General features: G+C 42.4%; 1 protein-coding gene across 2 annotated transcripts in view; it reads left to right on the top strand.

The window, feature by feature from the left end:
- The window catches only part of LOC311108597 (mitogen-activated protein kinase kinase kinase 7-like), a 30,037-nt gene extending 9,747 nt beyond the window's left edge, over positions 1–20,290 (top strand). Inside the window, exons 5-17 of one of the 2 annotated variants that reach the window (XM_084151254.1) lie at positions 4,059–4,197; positions 4,913–5,041; positions 6,358–6,482; positions 7,322–7,452; positions 7,711–7,792; positions 7,917–8,041; positions 8,337–8,484; positions 9,830–9,910; positions 14,445–14,512; positions 15,729–15,831; positions 16,187–16,248; positions 16,711–16,826; positions 17,988–20,290. In XM_084151254.1, the coding sequence (XP_084007380.1) occupies positions 4,059–4,197; positions 4,913–5,041; positions 6,358–6,482; positions 7,322–7,452; positions 7,711–7,792; positions 7,917–8,041; positions 8,337–8,484; positions 9,830–9,910; positions 14,445–14,512; positions 15,729–15,831; positions 16,187–16,248; positions 16,711–16,826; positions 17,988–18,168 (1,490 nt within the window). In that variant the 3' untranslated portion in view covers positions 18,169–20,290. The remainder of the gene's footprint in view (positions 1–4,058; positions 4,198–4,912; positions 5,042–6,357; positions 6,483–7,321; positions 7,453–7,710; positions 7,793–7,916; positions 8,042–8,336; positions 8,485–9,829; positions 9,911–14,444; positions 14,513–15,728; positions 15,832–16,186; positions 16,249–16,710; positions 16,827–17,987) is intronic. The other variant, XM_084151255.1, reaches the window with a different exon arrangement.
- The last annotated feature ends 6,604 nt before the right edge of the window (positions 20,291–26,894 follow it).

Raw genomic sequence — 26,894 nt, 5'->3', positions numbered from 1 at the left:
GCCAGTGGCGAATTTGCCAATCTTGGTGTTCTCTGGCAAATGACAAACGTCCTGCACGGTGTTGGGCTGTAAGCACAACCCCCACCTGTGGACGTCGGGCCCTCATACCACCCTCATGGAGTCTGTTTCTGACCGTTTGAGCAGACACATGCACATTTGTGGCCTACTGGAGGTCGTTTTGCAGGGCTCTGGCAGTGCTCCTCCTGCTCCTCCTTGCACAAAGGCGGAGGTAGCAGTCCTGCTGCTGGGTTGTTGCCCTCCTACGGCCTCCTCCACGTCTCCTGATGTACTGGCCTGTCTCCTGGTAGCGCCTCCATGCTCTGGACACCACGCTGACAGACACAGCAAACCTTCTTGCCACAGCTCGCATTGATGTGCCATCCTGGATGAGCTGCACTACCTGAGCCACTTGTGTGGGTTGTAGACTCCGTCTCATGCTACCACTAGAGTGAAAGCACCGCCAGCATTCAAAAGTGACCAAAACATCAGCCAGGAAGCATAGGAACTGAGAAGTGGTCTGTGGTCACCACCTGCAAAACCAGTCCTTTATTGGGGGTGTCTTGCTAATTGCCTATAATTTCCACCTGTTGTCTATTCCATTTGCACAACAGCATGTGAAATTTATTGTCAATCAGTGTTGCTTCCTAAGTGGACAGTTTGATTTCACAGAAGTGTGATTGACTTGGAGTTACATTGTGTTGTTTAAGTGTTCCCTTTATTTTTTTGAGCAGTGTATTTTCTACATTGTAGAATAATAGTGAAGACATCAAAACTATGAAATAACACATGGAATTTAGTAACCAAAATAGTGTTTAACAAATCAAAATATATTTGAAATTCTTCAAATAGCCACCCTTTGCCTTGATGACCTCTGTAGCTCAATTGGTAGAGCATGGCGCTTGTAATGCCAGGGTAGTGGGTTCGATCCCCGGGACCACCCATACGTAAAAATGTATGCACACATGACTAAGTCGCTTTGGATAAACGCGTCTGCTAAATGGCATATTATTATTATGACAGCTTTGCACACACTCTTGGCATTCTCTCAACCAGCTTCATGATGTAGTCACCTGGAATACATTTCAATTAACAGTTGTGCCTTGTTAAAAGTTAATTTGTGGAATTTCTTTCCTTCTTAATGCGTTTGAGCCAATCAGTTGTGTTGTGACAAGGTAGGGGTGGTATACAGAAGATAGCCCTATTTGGTAAAAGACCAAGTCCATATTATGGCCAGAACCGCTCAAATAAGTAAAGAGAAACGACAGTCCATCGTTACTTTTAAGACATGGTCAGTCAATACGGAACATTTCAAGAACGTTGAAAGTTTCTTCAAGTGCAGTTGCAAAAACCATCAAGATCTTTGATGAAACTGGCTCTCATGAGGACCGCCACAGGAATGGAAGACCCAGAGTTACCTCTGCTGCAGAGGATAACTTAATTAGAGTTAACTACACTTCAGATTGCAGCCCAAATAAATGCTTCACAGAGTTCAGTAACAGACACATCACAACATCAACTGTTCAGAGGAGACTGCGTGAATCAGGCCTTCATGGTCGAATTGCTGCAAAGAAACCACTAAAGGACACCAATAATAAGAAGAGACTTGCTTGGGCCAAGAAACACGAGCAATGGACATTAGACTGGTGGAAATCTGTCCTTTGGTTTGATGAGTCCAAATTTGCGATTTTTGGTTCCAACCGCGTGTCTTTTGTGAGACGCAGAGTAGGTGAACGGATGATCTCCCCATGTGTGGTTCCCACCGTGAAGCATGGAGGAGGAGGTGTTATAGTGTGGGGGTGCTTTGCTGGTGACACAGTCTGTGATTTATTTAGAATTCAAGGCACACTTAACCAGCATGGCTACCACAGCATTCTGCAGCGATACGCCATCCCATCTTGTTTGCGCTTAGTGGGACTATCATTTGTTTTTCAACAGGATAATGAACCAACACACCTCCAGGCTGTGTAAGGGCTATTTTACCAAGAAGGAGAGTGATGGAGTGCTGCATCAGATGACCTGGCCTCCACAATCCCCCAAGCTCAACCCAGTTGAGATGGTTTGGGATGAGTCGGACAGCAGAGTGAAGGAAAAGCAGCCAACAATTGCTCAGCATATGTGGGAACTCCTTCAAGACGGTTGGAAAAGCATTCCAGGTGATGCTGGTTGAGAGAATGCCAAGAGTGTGCAAAGCTGTCATCAAGGCAAAGGGTGGCTATTTGAAGAATCTCAAATATAAAATATATTTTGATTTGTTTAACACTTTTTTGCTTACTACATGATTCCATATGTGTTATTTAATTGTTTTGATTTCTTCACTATTATTCTACAATGTAGAAAATAGTAAAAATAAAGAAAAACCCTGGAATGAGTAGGTGTCCAAACTTTTGACTGGTACTGTATGTCGTCATATCCTGGGTTGTTCTGAACAGAATGAGCCTATGTTTGTTTGTGTAGAAAATTAGTTGCAGCACACGCACCTGAATGCAATCATGACTCCTTTCTATGCACACCAAAATGTTGATCTGTTTCTCTGAATTGCCTTGTGGAAAGCCTACCACTGTAAGATCGTATTGTATAACTTAGCTAGTCAAGTTGGCAATGGAACAAGCTTTCAAATCATGCCCACCTGACCCAGATTGCTATTTTTATAATGGATCGTTTTTGGATTGCATAAACAACAGTCATTGTGTGATGGAGGGGAAGTGTGCTTGCTCTAGTTCTGCACTGGCACAGCTAGGAGAGCTAAAAAAAAGTACCTTATTGTTGAAGACTCTTCTTTGAGTCATAAAAGGGCATTGAAATTGCTTAGAACCTGTGCACATTTTTGGATAGGTGTGTGGCCACTTGGAGACACTAGTTTTCCCTCTCACTCAAATGTATGTTGTCTTATGTTGCACCTACCCCACATTTTCCAGGAATAGTCCTATCATGTTACTGAATGTATCCAGAGTATTTTCAGATTTCATTATCAACAGATATGGCTAAAAGTACAGTAAATGTAAAATGCACATAAAATCAACAGTGTAATGTTTGGATTCAGTCTTGTGTCAGGTTAACTGTTGTGTCCTCACCTTTGGTCTGATAATTTCTCTGTTATCTCCTAAGTGTTCCCTTTCAATTTAGCCCTATCCATATAGGCCAATTCCCACGAGTGTAAAGGGTTATCAGGCTCACTATTGGCATGATTCCTTAAATTGGTCAGTCCTTTCACAATGACCTGTTATGGAGTATTGCAGAGTTAGGAAGTGTTCATGGAATCCTTACCAGACATGGGTTCAAATACATGTGTATTTGAGTGTGTGATATTTTTGAAATATACAGCCCTTAACAAGGACTTTTTAATTGAATGGTTATTTTCAAATACTTATTTCAAATACCTGGGTTAAATGCATTGGAGTGTATTTGAGTCAGTGTATTTGAGTATTTTCAAATACTTTCCAAGTGTATTTCCAAATATATACATTAAAATATTAAACTACTTGTCTTTTCAAAAATATCTGAATACTTACTTTGAATGTATATGAAAGTAATTGAGATATTCAAAATAGTATTTCAACCCAGGTCTGACTCTTACCTGTACAAGCACTTTACCCCCTTGTATGCTTTTATACCTCTGAATCTCTATGAAAGTTATTTAAAGTAGGCGTTCTTAGTTGTGGTCGTCAAAACTTTGTTGAATGCTTGAAACTATAATTTTGATGGTTTTCTGTGTGTGTGTGTGTGTGCGCGCATTAGTATCCTCGTGGGTCCCAGAAGTCCCCACAAGGGTAGTAAAAGAAGGACAATTCTCCCTAGTGGGGACATTTCCCAGGTCCCCACGAGGACAAAGGCTATTTTAGGCTTAGGGGTTAGAGTTAGGGAAAATAGGATTTTTAATGGCAATCAATTTTAGGGCCCCACAAGGATAGTAAAACATATGGTGTGTGTGTGTGTGTCATGTGAAAGTGTGTTTGCACTTCTGGACCTTTATGGCTATGGAAATGTGCGTGTGTGCATGCAGGTATGTTTTGTGTTTATTTCGAGGTGTCAGTGGTAGTGACTGTGTTCTCTGTCCACAGTGCTGCATGGTACTGAACCCCTCCCCTATTACACTGCTTCCCATGCCATGAGCTGGTGTTTTCAGTGTTCCCAAGGGGTCGCCTATCTCCATGGCATGAAACCAAAGGCTCTCATTCACAGGGACCTCAAGCCACCCAAGTATGCTCCTCCTCACCTCCTCCCCCTCTCTCTTGTTTCACTGCTGATAAAGTGCCTTGCTCCCCCACTCAAGGTGTCATTTAATAGTTGTGTGTGATATATTATATTATGCAATAGCGTAAGAATACTTTATCTGACTTTATTAACCAAAATAGCATTAAAAAATATATAAATAATGAAGTGCATAGTCAACAGACGGGCTCCAGTCGTCTAGGTATATAAGTATTTTGTTTGTGTTTTTGTTCCATTTCTATTTGATCTGGCTTCAGTAGTAAGGCCTTAGTGTTTTCAAAGTGTGCCTCTGACTGAAATGCTTAGAGTAGCTGTATCGGCTCCAGAGGTTATATATTTGGCTCTGACGGAAAAGACTGGAACCTAACCTTCACGCTCTTTGTGTGACACAGTGGGTGTTGCCAGACTGTGTGGTTGTAAAGTTATTTACTGTAAGGGATCTGACTTCCCTTTGTATGTATAAAAATAATCTGACTAGCTATAGTCCCCTCTTCATGTTTATTTTAATGATTAGAAATGTTTGCTTTGAATTTAAAGTGGATTTATTATGTGTTTGTAACCCAGTTAGACCTCAGCAGCCTTTAGTAGTTACCCTTACGTAGTCTCACACGTCACTCAAGTTCACACGTCACTCAAGTTCACACGTCACTCAAGTTCACACGTCTAGCATTTGAGTGGATCTTTGTTTACTTGTTTGTTTCAGCCTGCTCCTTGTTGCCGGTGGCACCGTGCTGAAGATATGTGACTTTGGGACAGCGTGTGACATTCAGACACACATGACCAACAACAAAGGAAGTGCTGCTTGGATGGCCCCAGAGGTGTTTGAAGGCAAGTATGAACAGCATGGCAAATGTTTGAAACACGCCAATGGATGTCTGTCCCATCGGTCTTAGAAAGCGCAAATCGGACTGACTCTTTAAGAACAAGGGTATCTAAACAAGTGTAGCCGTTCACAAATGTGTTTACCTAATGTGCATTGATTGTCAGCGTTTGTTTATGTGATGCTACTGTTGAGAGCAGTGTTTATACAGGAGGGCTTATGTTTAGTGGTGTAAGTGCTCATTAATTGTAATGGTGCTCCATTTAGGCTTTGTCACTTATTTGATCACTGGAAGTCACCCCAAACACGTAGACTCCACCATTTCTCAAAGCCTGATTAATCAAACTCTTATTAGCATTCTGTTAATTTACAGTCATTCATATCTTGAGTGGTATTTATTATTGTGATTGTACACACAGACATTTAGAAGGTGAATGGAGGGAAAGATGCAGCATATTGCAGAGACGCTTTCATCCCCAAGAGAATGTAGCATTTTAGTCTATGCTCTCAGCCGGTAGTCTAATGCAGGGTTTTCCAAACTCCGTCCTGGGGCCTCCCTTGGGCGCACGTTTTGGTTTTTGCCCTAGCACTATACAAATAACCAACTCATCAAGCTTTGATTATTTGAATCAGCTGTGAAGTGCTAGGGCAAAAACCAAAACGTGCACCCAGCGGGGCCCCAGGTCCGAGTTTGGGAAACCCTGGCCTAATTCACTTTCTTTTACAAAACACATTAAGAGGCAGCCTCTTGTCAGGAGGAAACATAAATGAGGCATTATCTTGTTTAAGGGAGTAACATGACTTCCATGCAATTAAACAGCTCACATTTGCCCCCAGAATGACCTCTTTAAAGCTAATTTGTATCACAGGGAGAAATGTTTTGAAAAGGCCTCATCAGCAAAGCAACTGTAAGTCTGAGTCCCAAATTACACCCTATTCCTTATATAGGGCATTATGGGCCCTGGTCAAAAGAAGTGCACTAAATAGGGAATAGGGTGCCATTTGGGACACAGTCCAAAACGTCTGTGTGCAGAGTAGTTTAATTCCACAACAATAGCCACAGTAATTAAGCATCTCAGGAGTGGCCCTGAACTAAAATGACCTCCTTATTGTCATTACACATGTGTTCTTAAGGTGCGGACAAGATGGATGCTCCTGTGCTTTCCCAAGCACATCCCCCTTCCCCCCAACACTCCTCACACATATTAACCACGCTTTTTAGAGAATTACCTATCATCAGTCAATCAGAGCTATGTCAAGCCCAGTGTTTTTTTCCCCAATCTGAAAGGTCCTGAGGAGCTGTTTCTCTCCCATGTGCTTTCAGGCAGCAATTACAGCGAGAAGTGTGATGTGTTCAGCTGGGGCATCATTCTCTGGGAGGTGATCACACGCAGGAAGCCCTTTGATGAGATCGGGGGGCCGGCCTTCCGCATCATGTGGGCTGTGCATAATGGTGAGTCTGAGAGGAAGGAGGTGGGGGAGCTGAATGAGTTCATCTCTGTGCTGACATGTCAATCACCCTTGCGTCTCAGAGCCAGCTGCCCAGTGAGACCTGCTGTGAGATTAAATGAGTTACGAGGCTGACGGGGAAGAGCAATTAAAAGACAGACTCACCTGTGTAGCGCTCCCTGCTGTTCCCTCCGTTGCACAGTAGAGTGATGGAGCAGAATGCTAACGGAACACTGACTGTCTGAGAACAGGAGCACACCTGGGGACACGACACTGCTGCGTCTGTCATTCTGACAAATTAGGAGTGCCACCACAGCAGGGGCTTTCATTTGCATTAGATTGAAAGTGTTTGCTTGTACTGAAATTAACTTTCTGGAACTTGCTCACAGTTTTTACAGATTGAGTTTGTATAACCTTTGACCTCTACGTCCATTTTACTGTGACTGTTTGGCGCAGTGGTCTAAGGCACTGCATCGCAGTGCTAACTGTGCCACTAGAGATCCTGGTTCGAATCCAGGCTCTGTCGCAGCCGGCCGCGACCGGGAGACTCATGGGCGGTGCACAATTGGCCCAGCATCGTCCAGGGTAGGGGAGGGAATGGCCGGCAGGGATGTAGCTAAGTTGATAGAGCATGGCGTTTGCAACGCCAGGGTTGTGGGTTCGATTCCCACGGGGGCCAGTATAAAAAAAATATATATATATATATGTATTCACTAACTGTAAGTCGCTCTGGATAAGAGCGTCTGCTAAATGACTAAAATGTAAATGTAATGTGTTTGTATTCATAGTGATAAATATTGATGTAGTGTGTCTTGTCTCTCTGTTTGTATTGATAATGTCCAGGCACCCGGCCACCGCTCATCAAGAGCCTTCCCAAACCCATTGAGAGCCTGATGACCCGCTGCTGGTCTAAAGACCCCTCCCAGAGGCCCTCCATGGAGGAGATAGTCAAGATCATGACTCATCTTATGCGAGTAAGGCCCTCCTAGATACAAACACTAATTCTTATAGAGATGCATTAAATGAAAGATTGCCTTACCGAGATGGCCGTCCTGCAGTCAAGTGGCCTCCACAGTGTCCATTCCAGTGTTCCCTTTAATTCTATGCCGACACCGACCCTGGATGCAAGGAGGACTCTTTCCATGGTGTCCTGTTCTCAGACTGCTTGCCTGGTCAGATGGTCAGTGTTGGGAATGTCACTCTTACATTTTCTGTCAACCTCTCTTTTCCAGTGCTTCCCAGGATCTGATGAACCCTTGCAATACCCGTACCAGTATTCAGATGAAGGACAGAGTAGCTCTGCCACCAGTACAGGTAGCTACATCTATATTGTTGAAATAGTGGAAGCTTTTATTATCCGCACTAGAGTTTTACCTACATAAAACATAATTGAGGTAATGTGGAAATATCTCTTCCACCCCTCTATTGGGTATTACAGGTTCCTATGTGGATAACACTTGCACCAGCAACAAGAGTGACACAACCATGGAGCATGAGGACTCTCAAGGGAGCAACGACACCATCAACATCACACCTCAGTTTGCACATCAGTTCAGGCCAAAGGTAACGCAGCAACCTGTACTGGTACCTGGCTAGCCATGTCTATCACAACAATTAAACCTGAACAATTTACTTTGTCAGGTGACTAGAAAGAAAAGGTAGACAAATTAATGCAATTAGCTACATTTGTGTGGATATGAACAAAATGATTTACACAAGCCTCATATGAAAGTAATCACTGTCATTTTGAAGTAAATCATCAGTACACAAAATGTAATTGAGACTTTTTGACCATACTGAATAAGTAGTAAAGTGTACTGTAGGCCAACAGCATGCATTGTTTTGTCTGTGCTCTCAGGTTGACCCGTTGCGGAGCCTGCCTCTGTCCAGAGGGGGCAGTGTGGAGAGCCTGTCGGGGCGAAACCACAGCCTGCTGTCCTCAGAGAGCAAGAGAATGAGCGCAGACCTGTCAGAGCTGGAGCACAGGGTGCCTTTCGCTCCCGCAGGTAACATCAGAATCGACACCCTACACACACACACCCCACAATGGATTATACAAATATAGGACTACATATTTTCGACATCACACACTTCTAGAAGAGATGCATACAGTTCATACATACAGCAATGTTACGTCAGCTACTGAAGTGAGTTTTATTTCAATACGAGAGCGAGAGAAAGGCATTCTATGCCATTAGAAGCTACTATCAGGTCAGCAGGTAGCCTAGCAGTTAAGAGCGTTGGGCCAGTAACCAAAAGGTCACTGGTTCAAATCCCCAAGCTGACTAGGTGTGGGAAAAAATCTGCCGGTGACCTTGAGCACAGCACTTAACCCTAATTGCTCATGTAAGTCACTCTGGATAAGAGCACCTGCTAAAATGACTTCAATGTAAATCATGTCTCCTTGTCTGCCAAGATGCATTTCATCCGCTTTCATGTCTTAGGTGATGTCTCACTCCTCATGTAAGCTCCTCCATATGCCCCTCAGCACTGGTGCCAATCATCTCCCCTCCTTCACACAGATCTAAGGCTCAGAGGCTGGGTTTATAGACAGGAAGCCCAGTTCTGATCTTTCTTCCACTATAGACCAATCACATCAGATCTTTTCACATCAGCTCTTTTTCAGAGCTGATTTGATTGGTCAAAAGACCAATTAGTGAAGAAAAAAAAGATGAGAATTGGGCTGCCTGTCTAAATGCAGCCAGAGAGAATGACTTGTATTGATCATCAGCCCTGTCAAAATGAAGCTTCCGAGGCAGTCATTAAGGCATGAGGAAGCTACAGCCTTAGCCTCTATTTGTCAGGATTTGTCCTCACGCTTTCTTTTCAGCTTACTTTGAGAGACTGTTTTCTGTGAAATATTTTCAGTTGTCTGTCTTATTGTTTAGAATAATTTCACATTGTTGATGTTGTCCATGGTATATCATATGAATATTAGTTTAAAATGTCATAAGTCATATATTTAGCTTTAATATCATCTGTATATCCTCAGTGCTCCTCAATAGTTACTATATATTACAATATTCATCTATTTATTTTATTCTATTTATCATACATATTCTATTGGTACAGTCAAACTGCTTGTTAACTGAATGCCTGTTATGTCTGTGTTCTGAGACTTCCTATGCTGTGGCTAAAGCAGCATCGCTAGCACTGTGTTGTCAAACTAACCAACCAACCTCAGGACAGGACGCATGTTGCCCGTGCAATGTGCATGTATGTGTTCTGCAGGCCAGTATAGTCCAGAGGGGAGCGAGGACAGAGCACCGTCTGACATGTCTGCTCCAGCTCTGGGCCCTCACTCTTCCTCTGCATGCATGTGTACGCCAGCTGTGTGTGTATTTGTTGCAGCACGTCCCCAGTATAAACGAGGCCACCGTAAAACGGCATCATTTGGCACCATTCTGGACGTTCCCAAGATCGTCGTCACAGGTACCAGTGCGGACCACCAGGCTACCTGGTACCCTGGGTATAGCTGGCTTGGCTGAACTGAATCAGCGGGATGCTCTGACACTGCTGGGCCTTTAGTGTCTGTTACTCCAGATCTCACAGGCTACAGGGGCCACTTGTAGTCATATGAGTCCCAAATGGCACCCTATTCCCTATAGAGCCCTATGGGCCCTGGTCAGAAGTAGTGTACTAAATATGGAATAGGGTGCCATTTGGGATGCTGCCCTTATATTCTGCCTTGGCACTTTACATTTCAATTGGAATAGGGGATATTATTTCCAAATATTTCCTCTCTCTTAGGAACCTGACTCACAACCAGTGATGACCCAATACAAATCAGTATTGAGGCTATGAATGATGATAAACCTGGAGTAACACACACAGTTGTCTTTTTCCTCTGTCTTTTGTGGTTTTGTTAGACGTTAAGAGGGACATGAGTTACACGTGGTGGCTGTCTTATCTGTGTTTCACCCTCCAGGCACAAGATGCTGATCAAGCCATTTCAATTCCCACAGATCCATCTTTTTTTCGACATATCTAATCCAGATTCATGGATGAATCCAAACTTGAGTTAGCCTGGTGTGCAAAAACAATAGAATAGACTTGATTAAGTGGCACGTCATCAGGTTATTTTGATCAGCATCATGCCATCAGAAGGGGGGGTGAAATGGATGTGATAAGATTCATAACTCATGGCCCTGTCTCTCTCTCTCAATGTCCTTCTGGCTTTGCTTCAGGCAGGCAGGGAGTAAATCGGTTGGCTTGGCTTGCTCTGTCTGGAGTTGAGCTCCGCTCTCAGCTCGTCTTTGTCTTTCGTGCATAGAGAACGTCTGTTAAAAGCTTGACACATTTTTTTTTTTTTCTCTTTGCATCCATTAACTTTGTAAAAGTCATTTTGATTCATTTACCTCACATTGAGGGTCACAGCTATTATTACCACCCGAGATAAGGATGAACGAAATGGGGACAGCAGCTATCTTGACTGATGGATATCACACAAAAAAGTTGTTTCTATTTAGGAAGTAGGAGCTGCGTGAGACATGTTGAATGAGTAGTTAATTAAACAGTGTGACTAAAGGAGACGGCTGACGTAAGGGGATATTAAAGGTATGACAGGGTTGTTATCACTATATGTGGCACACCTAGATGTCACTCATTTATTCAGTTCATTTGAACCCAGTCTCCATTTAGTAGTTCAATTAGTATGAAGCGGTACTAGATTTTTAGAAGTTCTGGATTGGCATTCTAATTAAAATGTCTATTCAGCGGTCTAAGGCACTGCATCGCAGTGCTTGAGGCGTCACTACAGACCCGGGTTCGATCCCAGGCTGTGTCACTGCCGGCCATGATTGGGAGACCCATGTGGCGGTGCACAATTGGCCCAGCGTCATCCGGGTTAGGGGAGGGTTTTCACGCCCCTTGACCTTTTCCACATTTTGTGTTACAGCCTGAATTTAAAATGGATTAAATTGAGATTTTGTGTCACTGCCCTACACACAATACCCCATAATGTCAATGTGGAATTATGTTTTTAGACATTTTTACAAATTAATTAAAAATTAAAAGCTGAAATGTCTTAAGTCTAAGTATTCAACTCATTTGTTATGGCAAGCCTAAATAATGTCATGAGTAAAAATGTGCTTAACAAGTCACATAAGTTGCATGGCCTCTGTGTGCAATAATAGTGTTTAACATGATTTTTTAAATGACTACCTCATCGCTGTACCCCACACATCTGTAAGATCCCTCCGTCTATCAGTGAATTTCAAACACAGATTCAACCAGAAAGACCAGGGAGGTTTTCCAATGCCTCGCAAAGAAGGGCACCTATTAGTAGATGGGTAAAAATAAAAACATTGAATATCCCTTTTTCCACATGGTGAAGTTGTTAATTACACTTTGGATGGTGTATCAATACACCCAGTGACTACAAAGATACAGGCGTCCTTCCTAACTCAGTTGCCGGAGAGGAAGGAAACCGCTCAGGGATTTCACAATGAGGCCAATGGTGACATTAAAATAGTTACAGGGTTTTTAATGGCTGTGATAGGAGAAAACTGAGGATGGATCAACAACATTGTAGTTACTCAACAATACTAACCTAAATGACAGAGTGAAAAGAAGTAAGCCTGTACAGAATAAAAATATTCCAAAACATGCATCCTGTATGCAATAAGGCACTTCAGTAAAACTGCAAAAAATGTGGCAAAGAAATTAGCTATGTATTGAACACAAAGTGTTATGTTTGGAGCAAAAACAACACGTCACTGAGTACCACTCTTCACATTTTCAAGCATGGTGGTGGCTGTGTTATGGGTATGCTTGTCATCGACAAGGACTTAGGAGTTTTTTTAAGATAAAAAGAAACGGAATAGAGTTAAGCACAGGCAAAATCCTTGAGGAGAACATGGTTCAGTCTGCTTTCCAACAGACACTGGGAGACAAATTCACCTTTCAGCAGGACAATACCCTAAAACAGAAGGCCAAATATACACTGGAATTGCTTGCCAAGACAACGTTGAATGTTCCTGAGTGGCCTAGTTACAGTTTTAACTTACATCTGCTTGGAAATCTATGGCAAGACTTAAATGGCTGTCATGCAATGATCAACAACCAACTTGACAGAGCTTGAATAATTTTTTTAAAGAATAATGTGCAAATATTGTACAATCCAGGTGTGCAAAGCTCTTAGAGATTTACCCAGAAAGACTCACAGCTGTAATCACTGCCAAAGGTGATTCTAACATGTATTGACTCGGGTGTGAATACTTACGTAAATTAGATATTTCTGTGTTTCGTTGTCAATACATTTGATAACTTTTCTTAAAAACAAGTTTTCACTTTTTCATTATGGGATATTGTGTGTAGAAGGGTAAGAAACATATATTTAATCAATTTTGAATTCAGGCTGTAACACAACAAAATATAGGATACGTCAAGGGGTATGAATACTTTCTGAAGGCACTGTATAGGCCTAGAACAACAATCACTGCAGTGACAGATGAGCATTTTTCTCAATCCAACATTCAGTGTATTGTTTGTTTCTGTGTGTGTGTGTGTGTGTGTGTGTGTGTGGATCTGCCTGTGTGTAGTTTGTCTATTTGTTACAGAGTTTTGTGCAATAGGAGAGGTCAAGTTAAAAGGGTTAGACCATTACACCAGTGCTTAGACCTACTTTACCAAAAAATAGATGGGCAATTTCCTCCATCCATTTTCCCTGTGGTGCCACATCTTGCGAACATTCTACATTCCAGGTAGTTTTAGATGTTAGGTTTCATGTAAAAAGTTATGCATTCACAATTTTGTAGTTTTTAGAAATAAAAAAATAATCCGTTTTGAGGGTATTGTTGAGTCACGTTTCTAACAACTTACTTCAATTGTCCCAAATTGTTTATTTTAATGGTTTCCACCTTAAATATTTCCCTTATTGCAGTAGTTCAAATGTTGTATGGGTCTGGGATTGACGGTAAGGAGTGTGCGGATGCTCCCATCGCCAAATAATTCCCAGCAGCTGGATGTTCCGACAGTAAAACGTGACTCTGAAGACATTGTTCATAATTCTACAGCATAGATGGAACTAATAATACTTCTAACTGCCAGATTGCTGGAATTTCACCTGTTATTCTGAAGACACCAGGCAGGTCAGAGCCAACCTCATGTTTACTTTGGCTGGGGATGAAGGAGTGGAGGCAGGTCAGAGGCAACCTCATGTTTACCTTGGTTGGGGATGAAGGATTGGAGGCAGAGTAAGAGCCAACCTCATGTTTACCTTGGCTTGGGATGAAGGATTGGAGGCAGAGTAAGAGCCAACCTCATGTTTACCTTCGCTTGGGATGAAGGATTGGAGGCAGAGTAAGAGACAACCTCATGTTTACCTTCGCTTGGGATGAAGGATTGGAGGCAGAGTAAGAGCCAACCTCATGTTTACCTTCGCTTGGGATGAAGGATTGGAGGCAGGTCAGAGACAACCTCAGGTTTACCTTGGCTGGGGATGAAGACGTGGAGGCAGGGTGCAGATCAGGGCCAGGCCAGACCTGATAGTGCTGTTCAGCCCAGGACCCCCTGCCCGTTGGCCTTGTCTTGTCTGAGGCCCAGTAATGTGCTGTGAGCCCTGAAGTACCCTAGTTCCCCATCACCAGCAACCCTTACTCACAGCCCGCCCCCCCAACCCAAACAAGCAGATCTGCACAAACGTGACACAATGAGGCTTAGCTATTCATGTGGTAGGTGTGGTTTTTGGTGGTGTATGTGTGTGTGTGTGTTGTGCCGTGTTAGTGTGGGGGTTGAGGGGGACGACTGCTGCGCTATGGTCACGTTATGGCCATGCCAGAGCACATGTGACATGCCAGGGAGTCAGGGGTTAAATCTGTGCAGCTGTCCCATCTCTGTGTGGCTCTGTGGATTGGATACCCCACTTTTCACAGACCTCAGGCAGACACGGACAGACGACAGACAATTTCCCCTGGAACTGTCTCTAGGTTTTAACGGTTCCTCTATCTCTCCATCCTGTCCACAGCCACCTGTGAGGCACAGAGACGTAGATCTGTACAGGACCTCCCGGGAGTCGGCACAGAGTCCAGCCAGGTAAGATGTTCTACTGTAGTCCAGCCAGGTAAGATGTTCTACTGTAGGACAGCCAGGTAAGATACTCTACAGGAGTCCAGCCAGGTAAGATACTATACAGTAGTCCAGCCAGGTAAGATGCTCTACAGTAGGACAAGGCCTGGATTGACTAGTGTAGCACAGAGGAGGAAATGCATGTTATGAAAGCATTCTCAAAAGCTTCTTGTTTTATCACCTTTCATTTGGTTTCCTTCTAAAGTAGTATAGTATCTTCACTCTCCCTCTGTGAATTGCATTGCATTGCATTGCATTTGAGCTGATCATGTTTTGCTTCCTCAGAGGATTTGATAGATGCTTGGTCAAACAAGGTGTCCCATGGGGGAAATGCTACATGACTTAATGGAGAATGTCACTGTTGAGAAGATGAAGATATTCCAGGTGTAGGAAGAACATTCTCTTTTTCCCCCCACAGACAACTGTCAAATAAGCCCCCTTCCCAGAGAGTCCCTACATCCTCGCATTCCTAAACATTGGTTTCTACAGTATATTTTGTTAAAAGGCATGTGTCTCCCTGTGCATTTTTTGCAGTAGCAAAATTCCCGTTTACTTTAATGAGAAACTAGACTCTCGACATGGATTGATTTATTTTTATATTGTTCTTGTCTTATACCTTTTTGCGCAAGGTTATCTGTGGAGGTCAACTTGTGAATTCCCAGTAGTGTGACGGAGTGTTCTCCCGTGTACATAAGTGTGTACATAACCCCAGACAGACTTAAGACCTTGTTTTTCACACTTTTTACTTGACAAACTATACGTTGTTTCACCCCACTGAAAGAGGCTTAGGATTGCCATGTGGGATTCTGTTGCCGTCTGAAGCCATGGGATGACAGCCATAGTCATTGTTGACTTTGCTTGAGGTTCTGGTGTTATGTGCTCCGTGGACAAAAACAAAAGCGGTCCTGTATGGCTCAGTTGATAGAGCATGGCACTTGTAACGGCCAGATTGTGGGTTTGATTCCCGAGGCCACCCACTCGTAAAATGTATGCATGCACGACTGTAAGTCACTTAAGATAAAAGCTTCTGCTAAATGGCATACATTATTATTAAAAGGGCCATTTTGTGAACATGTATTTCCACCTCTGATCTTCTATGATTGGCTGTATGAGTAATTGACAGTGTTGTTGGCCTGTTACAGGGGCTGTATGAGTGATTGACAGTGTAGTTGGCCTGTTACAGGGGAGCCGGAACAGCAGCAGGTCCTCCAGTCCAAGTGTGAGGATGATGCCGCCTGATAAGACCAGCAGCAGAGGGTACAGTTTCTCTCCCGATGACCCCACAGGTATAGTAGTATGTGCGGCAGGTAGTCTAGCGGTTAGAGCGCTGGGCCAGTAACAGAAAGGTCGCTAGTTCGAATCCCTGAGCCGACAAGGTGAAAAATCTGTTGATGTGCCCTTGAGCAAGGCCTTAACCCTAATTGCTCCAGGGTCACCGTTGATCATGGCAGACCCTGGCCATGACCCCACTCTCCGAAGGGGGAGTTGGGATATGTAAAAAGACAAGGGTCTATTTCTGTTGAAGGACTTCTGGTGTCTATTGATAACTGTGTGCCTGCCCAGTGGACTCGGCTTGCACCGAGTCCACTGCTGTCACTGTCAGAGCAAAAACAAACACAAATCTTGCTCTCTCCTGCCCAGATACCAACGGCTCAGACAACTCCATTCCCATGGCATATCTCACTCTGGACCACCAGCTGCAGGTAGGGAATCATTTCATACCGGACCTCCCCTGTCCTGCTAATGTTAAGCATTCTTTTATTTTATACCACGATACATCTTGTTCCCACTCTCATCCCATTCAACTGTTTTTGTGGACCTGTCAAAAAACAATATGGTGTCACAGTGAATCTTGATTATTTTTATTTTGTTGAGTTGCTATTTTGTTTTAATTGAAATGTTGATGTTTTCCCTCTCAAAGATGATTTCAAGGACACTGCAAATTGACTGTTAACTCAATTAGGGCAGGATAACCTCTGTCAAAGTGAGAAAATTATTCTATCTAAAAAGAGGAATGTCTATAAATACCCACTGGCAACGGCGGTGAGACATTTTGTGTATTTTTAAAAGCGCAGATGAATCTGAGAGACTATTGCTAAATGTATTTTTATCAGCTAACTGGGTATATGCTCCCTAAATCAATGAATCACATGGTTTATTTTCAGCCCCTCGCTCCTTGCCCAAACTCCAAAGAGTCCATGGCTGTGTTTGAGCAGCACTGTAAAATGGCCCAGGAGTACCTGAAAGTGCAGACAGAAATTGCCTTGCTGATCCAGAGAAGGTAAGTGGTGAACCTTTACTGTACCTCTCCATCTTGTAGGGCAAGCGTTCAGCCACCACCAAAGGGCTGAGGTAATGTGCTGTTCTTTCATTCTGTTAGCACTACAGAGTTCAGTGTAATTAACTCTAGTCTGTACTGTAGGCCCTGCTGAATGTGACCGTACACATCTGGGCGATCCAAGCAGACAAAAACGTCTCCCCATTTAAAGGGGTGGGCTGTCTTGTGACTAACAGAAGAAGCAGCTCCGTCAGATGTGAAACATGCATTTAGACTTGGGCATATGACTATGCTGAGGGCAGAGGTCCACCCAAAGGCAATTACTAATTTAGATGACAAATGCAATTCAAACAGCCCTGCTAAGCTGTGGAAGTTGAGCGTAGTGGAACAACTGACTGTGTTTGGATAAAGAGCTAATCTCCTATTCATAGACCATGACTTTAGCGAGGAATTACCACATTTGTGGAATCAGCGGTTCTCTCACAGAAGCGATTCGATGCTTTGGTGCTCCGTCATCCACCAGCCTCTCAGCTGTGCTTATTGCATGTGATGTTATTCCTCTGTCAAGCACAGAGTAATTCACAGTTGTCTTAATCAATGGCGTCGCAATATGCAGAAATTTAGCCGCCATTTCCTGGTTGTTAAAATTGTAATAGTTCGCCTAATTTCAGTTTAGGTGACAAAATAAGCAATGGATAGTGTAGAGAATCATTGTACCATCTAAACAGCTATGAAATATATTTTAATTAAACCAAAAATATTGTATTTTCAGCTGTTTGAAGCTGGTGTACAAAACCAAAATTAGAAGACTCAAAAACGAAACTTAAAGAACGGGAAGCATAGAAATGGAGCATATAGAACAGAACTACCGCTTCTTAGACTTGCTTTCAATGACAGATCTATAACTCACATTTCTATGTGTATTTGGTCGGGTCACCCAGAAAGTTAGATATTGCAGCTTTAATGTCATATCCCTTTCCTATTTTTCTTGCGCTCATTCTGTACGCTTTTCTCTCTTCTCTTATCCGATGCATTTCTCTTTTGAATCTTAGTCATGTTTGTATTTTCTCATGTAATCTACACTGCAATTAGGTTTTCTGTATTGTAAAGTGCACCATTGTGGCACATGTTGTATGTGTAAATAAAACCAATCTATATCTACAGGAAGGAGTTGATCGCTGAACTGGACCAAGATGAGAAGGACCAGCAGAACACGTCCCGCCTGGTCCAGGAGCACAAGAAGCTGCAGGAGGAGAATAAGTCTCTGTCTACCTACTACCAGAAGTGCAAAAAGCAGCTGGAACTGATCCGCGCCCAACAACCGAAGAGACAGGGCACCTCATGATGAGCCACAAGCTGGCCCCTACCTGGATTATGCTGCAGAGACACACAAACAAAATGTCCCCATGTCATATCACCTGCTCTCGTCCTCTTCCTCTCCTCTACTGTCCTGGGTCACCTGTAGTCTGGTCTGAAACCCAAATCTCTCCTCCTCCCTCTGCCCCATGACAACTATGATCTCAGCCTATGTGCCCCCTCCCACTAGCGTCTGGGCCCTGTAGGTTCCAGTGGATCTTGTTTTACCTTGTACTGTAAAGAGACCTGTGTTTTACTGTATACATGCATGTTGCGTCATAGACACACTGCTGATTAACATGGAATGGACAATGAGGTGTGCACTCAAGCAGGCTGTTATGGAAAGTCTCTCTCTCTGTGTCTATACGTTTGCACATGTTTACAGTATATTCTTTGATAGCAGACCAAAACAATCAGCATCCATCTACCCTCTCTGTCCATAAAGAGCTGTTATCCCGAGGTTGTGATTGCCCTAGGTTCAGTGAACACAGAGGGCAGAGGGGTGGGCTTCTAGCCCTCGATGGTCAGCCATCCTTTGGGTCAGGAAGGATGCTTCTTGAGGTGTGAGTACTGTACAGTAAACTGCTATTGCCTTGTGTTCCACTGAGCCTGATGGGAGGGGAGGCCAGTGAGGGGTATGAAATATGTTTGTCTCTATTGTTCTCAGGGCCCCTCGGACCCTCCCCTGGGCTGCCTGGTCAGTGTGTGGCCTCCCCTCCTCACATTGGTTAGTCTGACCCTGACCTGTCTTCCTTACTGGCTAATGGCCATGTGTCCTTGAGAATGTGAAAAACAAAGATGGTCTAGACAAAAAGTGTGAATTACATTCAGAATTTTGTGTTTTTAATTAATTACGAGCAGAATGTATTTCAGACTGTTTGATCACTAAGTTCTAAGTGTGTTTTTTAACCCTCTAATGAAAAAATAGCCACCCTTGTATCCATATAATGTAGGCGTCTCTGTTCTTGCCCCTAGTTTTTATGGCAGCGTGACCCATTACAGAAGAAATCCACCACAACCTGACAACCTATCTGAAAGTATTTAATGTAGGTTGCATTCATTTTAACGAGGGATGTATTTTAGATATGCCTTGTACATCCAGGATGTGTTTGTGGATAAAAAAGGAATGCCTTGGCTTGTTAAAGTACCTGTATAGAAACGTGGGTTGGGTCTCAAACAGAGATGCAATATTTATAGTCTGCTTTCAACAACAAAAGCAAAATATGAGACTTATTTTCTCAACCTGCTTAAGTAAAATAAACTATGTATGAGGTTTATTGTGACTTCAGTATTTTATGTTTGTTTCTTTCTTTGTTTTTATTCTATAGTTTTACTTTGTATAAGTAAGACACTGTTTTTGTGCTAGGAATTATACTTTTATCTGGTATGGGAATATATAAAAGAATGAGAGACCTATCCCTCTCCTAAATGTTTGTTTTTAGTTCACATGTTGCCTTAGAATTTGATTGCTAGCTTTTGAAGTACTTGACTTGTTTTTCTTTGCTTTATTGAGGGGGGAGAAGTTGTTCAATTGCGCCTCATTTTAATGTAGTCAGTGAGAATGATGTGACTGTGTTTTGGGGGAGGATTGTATATTATGCTAATGTTTCCCAGGAGGCTGATTGTCTGGTCAAATGAATGATGTTAATATGCTGCAAAGGAAATCATGATGAAATCTGTCACTGCTTTTCCCAATGAATAGAATTCATCCCAGTAGCTTTAAGTATCCATGCAAAAAGAAAGTTGATAAAATAACTATACTTAAAAGGAGAAATAATCTTACTTTAAAAAGTTGTCTTGCTGTTTCATTTGAGCAGACCTGTCTTAGGTACAGTCCTTCAAATGTTTTGCACAATCTGGTTTTACTGATCACATGTAACGAACAGTTTGGTTCTGGTACTTTGAAATACACATTCTGATGTACGAGAGATGATAGGTGAAATTGTGGGTTCATTTGCTGCAGTGAGTGTATATACCTAGTTTTTCAGTTTAAAGTTATGTTCACTATATCGTTTCATTTACCATTTATAAAATGTTTCTTAAGCTATTGGGAACAGGTATGTGCCTAGGAGGGAGGCATCATTAAATAAACTAAACAGGGACAAATTGTATTATTTGAACATGTTTCATATTTTTGTATGAACCAGAGCAGGTGCACATTTACACACCCAGACACTCAAATAATTCATCAAACATATTGATCCACATAGCTCATGATTACTAAAAATGCCAGAAAATAGTCCCTAATTATTATGATTAGAAGGTGGGCTAAATGAATCTGCATGTGTGTATTTTCATGTTAGGTCTCAAAGCTGCCAGTAACACCCTCAAAACAATGACTGTTGTGTGGGCTGGGGTAAGGCGTTTACATCTGTACTGGCAACACAAAACAGTCTGGTAAAGGATGGACGACTGATGACTCGCATCACATCAGTCAAGGACATTACTGTATTCTTTGTGTCTTTTATCTTTTCTAGTGGTTCATTGTCTTATACAGTGAGTGTATAAAACATTAAGAACAACTTCCTAATATTGAGTTACACCCCCCCCCCCCCCCCCCTCCTTTTGGCCTCAGAAAAGACTCAATTCATCGGGGCATGGACTCTACAAGGTGTCGAAGCGTTCCACAGGGATGCTGGCCCATGTTGACTCCAATGCTTCCCACAGTTGTGTCAAGTTTGCTGGATATCCTTTGCGGTATTTTTTTTTTTTTATGTATTATTTTTTACATTATTAGCTCAGAAAGTGTTTTGTATCATTACATACAGCCGGGGAAAACTGTTGGATTAGATTTGTGTGTATTGGGTATATGTTGTGAAATTGTTAGATATTACTGCACTGTCGGAGCTAGAAGCACAAGCATTTCGCTACACCCGCAATAACATCTGCTAAACACGTGTATGTGACAAATAAAATGTGATTTGATTTGACACGTGTCAAATTGTCTCTAGGCTTAAACATCCTTCTCTAATCTGTCTCTCCTTTATCTACACAGATTGAAGTGGATTCAACAAGTGACATCAATAAGGGATCATAGCTTTCACCTGGTCCGTCTATGTCATGGAAAGAGCAGGTGTTCCTAATGTACACGGTTTATTGGAGATATCTGGGTGTCATATTGTATTCGGCCAGGAGGTGGCGTACAAGATCTAGACCTGGTATAGTCGCAGCGTTTCGTACTGTAGTCTTTTTGGTGTAGTTGTTCACTGTCCAGGAACTGAGGCCATTTTTCACAGACATAGAAACCAAGCATTGCCACTGCGGTGTAACAATTGAGGGGATCAAACCTGCTTTTTACATTGTGTGTAATGATACAATACCCAGGGTAACCTAATGTACTGATTGTATGAATGATAAACTTTTTATATTGGGCAAAAGTTACACAAGTCCCTAACAATGCTGGTCAGATTTGCCTTTGATATTGAAGTCAGCAAAAAACAATGATCTGTTTTCTCTTTTCTAGGGCGAAACTTACGTAAGACAGGGTTTATATTTCATGTTAAAATGATCTCTCTTCCGCTTACAAAGGCTTTGTTTTCACCCTCACAATAAAGTTGATCTTGTGTGTTTGAAGTTGACTGCTAAAGAGAAGACAATACATCATTTCATTGAGGAGAAATGATGTCATCTTCCTTCTGCAGCCAGGTATTGTGTTGTGTGCTCTGGCTGGCCTGCATGTCCTTGTTGAGCGCTGATGGAAATAAGGATATTGTTAGCAGGCCTATCCTGTGCTGCTTTGTTCTCACAGGGACATTCACTTCTCTTCCTGTCTCTGCAGACTAGGTCGAAAATATACAGGTAAGATAACGTCGTCACAAATCTAAGACCAGCGCAGTTGCTAACTAGCTTAGCTGGTCCCTGGTCCCATTGTTGCAAAGAGTTGTGGGATATTAGGATGATGTTTTACGTTATCTTATCACAGCACTAGCAACCCATGGTTGACCAACTCGCTGACCAAAATGGCTGACGTTTGGACCATCATAAGAAGGTTCATGTCCATTCTAGTATTCTAAATCTATGGGTGAAGGTCTGTGTGGCCAAGAAAACAAGAGAACCATCTTTGGAGTGCGTTCCAAATGCACATTCTATTCACTTCATAGCACACTACTTAATATTGCACTTCACTCTAGGGTGTCATTTGGGACGCTCATAAAAAAGTCTTAATACGCAGTGTATCTCATTTCCTAGATCATCATGTGTCTTTCTGTGTTAGCAACTGTGAAGGTGTGATTGTGTTCACACATTGATTCTGGTTGCATGCATGAATCCAATATTTTACATTCTTGATAGGGGATTAGTTCCATTTGTAAGAACTATTGTGCATGTGTTGTAGGAAGAAATGGCATACTGCATTACATGGCTAGAGCCAAAAAGACCAGTGTTGCTATGAGCATAGATGTAGCCTCAATCACTAGGCTCTCACACAAGGCCTTTCCTCTGGTCTTTGTCTGACAATGATGTTAGCAGTTGGCATGAATGGCAATATGAATTCCTATAGTATGAGAAGATATTGCACAATGATATTGTTCATTACTGCTATTTGTAGACACGACTGTTGAGGTGAAATTACTGCTTGCGCTGAAGTCCATTATAACAATGTGCGGAGGCAGAATTATCATCTTCTCTCTGATAAGGGAAGTTGCACTTGAAATGTGCATTCGATTTTATCTATCTTGTGGTAGCCATGGAAACTGTGGGACATAAGTAGGTTAGAAACGGTCGGCGAGATGCAGTTTTTAATAATGGAAAGAATGTGGGTTATAATATTTTACCGGTAAGTTGGTCTATAAATTGCGCTGTGTGCCAGATACGTATTCCATTAATCTGTATGAATCCCTGGTTGGCCTTCAAAGAGGCTGCGGGTGATTTATTTAAGTTCTCATCTGCAGAGTCAAATACATCACACAGAAAATGACTCCTGTTCCAGCTCTGTGTTGTCAGTTTACTTGCTGTACATCATATCAGGCGTAGTATTGCATGTAAGGCTCTATCATATATTTGGACAGTAGTAAATCATTAACTTTGACAGACATTGTAATATTTTATTACCATAAAAATAAACAATCTGTAATTTTCTAAAATTATTTACTGGATCAGAAACAGTTAGCAACCAAAACAGAAAATTGATTACCCATTAATGAAAAATATCAAAAAATATTGGGTAGTAAACGATTGCAAGTACTGCCTCACTCCCTAGAAGTTCAAAAGTATCCTCATTAGCATCCGTCTAAAGATAGCCTGGCTGAAATTCTCAACAGAAATAATTAGATGTAATGGCAATTAAGCTAAGCCACCCTATTGTATAATTTTGTCCTGGAATTAACAGTTGTAATGTTCACACATTTTGATGACGTGAAAGGTCCAAGCTCTATGCAAATCCTGCAGAGGAAAGGACTGAGAGGATACATGACGCCATTTCTAGTCCTGTTGAGGGTGACAGTGACAACCTCCCACCAAGACAGAGGCGGGGATATATGAACAAGAGGTCTCCAATGTGTGTGTATGACAGACAAGATGTAATGGGTTGTGATAGAAAGACTAATACTAGGAAAATGTCTGTTGACATGTTATATTTTGTATTGATGTGTTCCCATATCACAGACGCTGACCCCATTGAGATGACTCATTGTCTCCTGCACTGTACTCTGTACTGGATAGGTGAGAGGGGATGTGTGTATCTTTAATCATGAGAGCTGCATACCACATCTTCTCCCCAGATGGCCCTGGGTCTGGTGTGGGGAGAGGACAGGACAGAAGAGAGGACTGGCTGTAGAATACAGAGAGATAACAATGAACCATTCCTTTGCACATTTCAATCTGCACATTGCCCTCCACAAAGCTAACAGCAATAAAATGGCAATCAGATTCAAAATATGTATATGTGTACACTGTACACATGTGTTTATGCACTGGCTGTGTTGTGAATGGGACAGTGCGACAGGCTGTTATTTCAGGCTCATGTGTCTGACAGTGTGTGGGCGAAAGGTAAATGCTGAAGTATGCCTGTGGTGATGACGGGGCCCTTTAGAGGAGCGGATGTGTAGCAGACTGAGATAGGCACGCCGATAGAGAGAGGGGAGAGAGAGAGAGAGAGAGAGAGAGGGGGAGAGAGAGAGGCACAGAGACAAACGGAGACAGAGAGAGAGGCACAGAGAAGGACAGAGGCACAAAGAGAGAGAGGTACAGAAAGAGAGAGAGAGAGAGATGGAGCGGCACAGATAGAGAGAGGGCGGGAAGAGCGCGAGAGAGAGGGAGCTCAAAATGTGATGACTCATATCGCACACCACATTCACTCTGTTTACTCCGTCCGTTCATCGACAGATCAGGAGACTGTCTCATACACTCTGGTGGCCCATCTTAAAGGATTTCACCTGTTTAGCCACACGACAAGCAGCTTAGAGCACAGAGCACAGAGGTCCACTTCCCATGTAAACAGCCCATGCAACCCCGCTGAGTCTAGACTAAACAGAGAGATCTGCTCTTTACTGCACTATCCAGTCAACCAGTGAGTTCTTCAAAAGCAGCTGTGTATAAATTCATCATCAACACAATAATTGTGGCACTGTCATGGCTATTCCTTTTCCAGCTTATCCTGATCAGATATTGTTTCCTGGGTGGAAGTGGCAGCCACTGCTTCTCCTCCCCTCACTGGCCAGAACCCACACATCAGTGGCTCAAACTGGCAGTAAACAAAGCTCTGTTTTTGTTTGACTGTTTGGGTTTTTCTACACCATGTGGGTGATTGAGGGTTATGCTTATGTAGCAACGCATTCGTTTGCCATTGGTTTGAAATCCTGCAACCCCAGCCTCGCCGCCCACGCACATACACACACCTGTCCACACTTGACGAACATAAAATAACAACCTGTCAGCTGTGCAAATTCTGGCTTTTATCTTTCAATCTCAAAGGTAAAGGGGAAAAATGTGAACTAGTTAAAACTGCCAGACAAGTATTGTAGGAGACCTGAGGCAGGGATTGACCCGAAGTCATCTCACGTCAACCAGTCAAACAGTAGTGTTCTGGAAAAAGAAACGCAAGAAGTGTAGCTGTGATAGCTTTGTGAGGTGTGTGTGTTTGTCTGTTTGTTATTGTGTCTGTGTGTTTGTGTGTCTGTGTGTTTGGTGTGTGTTTGCCTGTTTGTTATTGTGCGTGTGTGTGTGTGTGTGTGTGTGTACTCTATACTGTGTGTGTGTGTGTGTGTGTGTGTGTGTGTGTGTGTGTGTGTGTGTGTGTGTGTGTGTGTGTGTGTGTGTGTGTGTGTGTGTGTGTGTGTGTGTGTGTACTCTATACTGTGTGTGTGTGTGTGTGTTACCTGTCCTGAAGTTAACCTGAGCCAGGGAAGTTATTCTGTGGCAGGCTTTGTTATGAATGGCGGTTAGAATGGTCCCTGGGGTGCTGTTAGAGCTACAGTAATTGACGTAATCAAGGTATTTGGCTTTGGGTCTCATGCTGGCTGCTGGCTGACAACAAGGCTGCATTTACGTCTTTGTGCCTCTGCCTGGACTTGCCGAACTCCTTAGCTAGCAAATTCATGGATGTTTTCCTGCTCTGGGTCCTATCGCTCAGACCGCAAAACCCAATGATTCATTTTGAAATGAGTCATCCCTCCACGCTCTAAGATGTGACTCTTTGACCGACTTGTCTCTCTCTCAGTTTGTGCAGGGCTTTTGTTTTTGTTTTTACTCCCAACACTTTTGCTAAGTGTCACTCATTTCGGCAAATGCAGGATTATACATGTGCCGGCTATGCTTGCAGTGCATTGTGGTAGTGTATATAACTTAAATATACAGTGTATAAATGAAGTATACACTAAGTATAACACGTTGCAATTAATAAACATCAAAATACATTAGATCTGTGTATGTTCTACTCTTTCCAAGAACTGAATTGTCAAGATGGCATTTCTAGGTGAAGCTCCCTCAATGTAGATAGAAAACTCCTGTGTGGTCTGCCTGGATTGCTATGGGGTAGCTCAGTTAATCTAAATCAAATCAAAGTTTACTGGTCGCGTACACAGTTTAGCAGATGTTATAGCGGGTGCAGAGAAATGCTTACGCTACTATTTTTTTAGTGATCCAATTGACATTTTAGTCATTTAGCAGACACTCTTATCCAGAGCGATTTACAATTAGTGAGTGCATACATTTTTCATACTGGCTCCTAACAATGCAGTATAATGTCAAACAAGTACACAAATTATCAACAAATAAAAATGTTTTACACAAGAAATCAAGAAATATCGGAACGAATCCAATGAACAACCCAAATAGCACTGTAACAGTAATCCAAATGCAATCTATACGTATATACACCGGATGAATTTACACAAGATATACTAAGAATGATATGTATAAAATGGGTCAAAATCATGTATAGTAACCCTAGGTGTAAAATAGTAAATAATGGCTATTTCTCAGAAAGTTTTAAACTGTCAAGAGGAGTGAAACAAGGTTGTCCACTATCGGCATATCTATTTATTGTGGCCATCGAGATGTTAGCTATTAAAATCAGATCCAATAATAATATCAGAGGATTAGAAATACAGGGCTTAAAAACAAAGGTGTCATTGTACGCTGATGATTCATGTTTTATTTTAAATCCACAACTAGAATCCCTCCACAGCCTCATAGAGGATCTAGATACATGTTCTAACCTCTCTGGATTACAACCAAATTATGACAAATGTACTATATTACGTATTGGATCACTAAAAA

The sequence above is a fragment of the Coregonus lavaretus genome (assembly GCF_964263955.1).
Source record: "Coregonus lavaretus genome assembly, chromosome: 33".
Classification (NCBI taxonomy): Eukaryota; Metazoa; Chordata; class Actinopteri; order Salmoniformes; family Salmonidae; genus Coregonus; species Coregonus lavaretus.
Note: the sequence above shows the minus strand (reverse complement) of the source record. Positions and strands in the feature narration are given on the sequence as shown.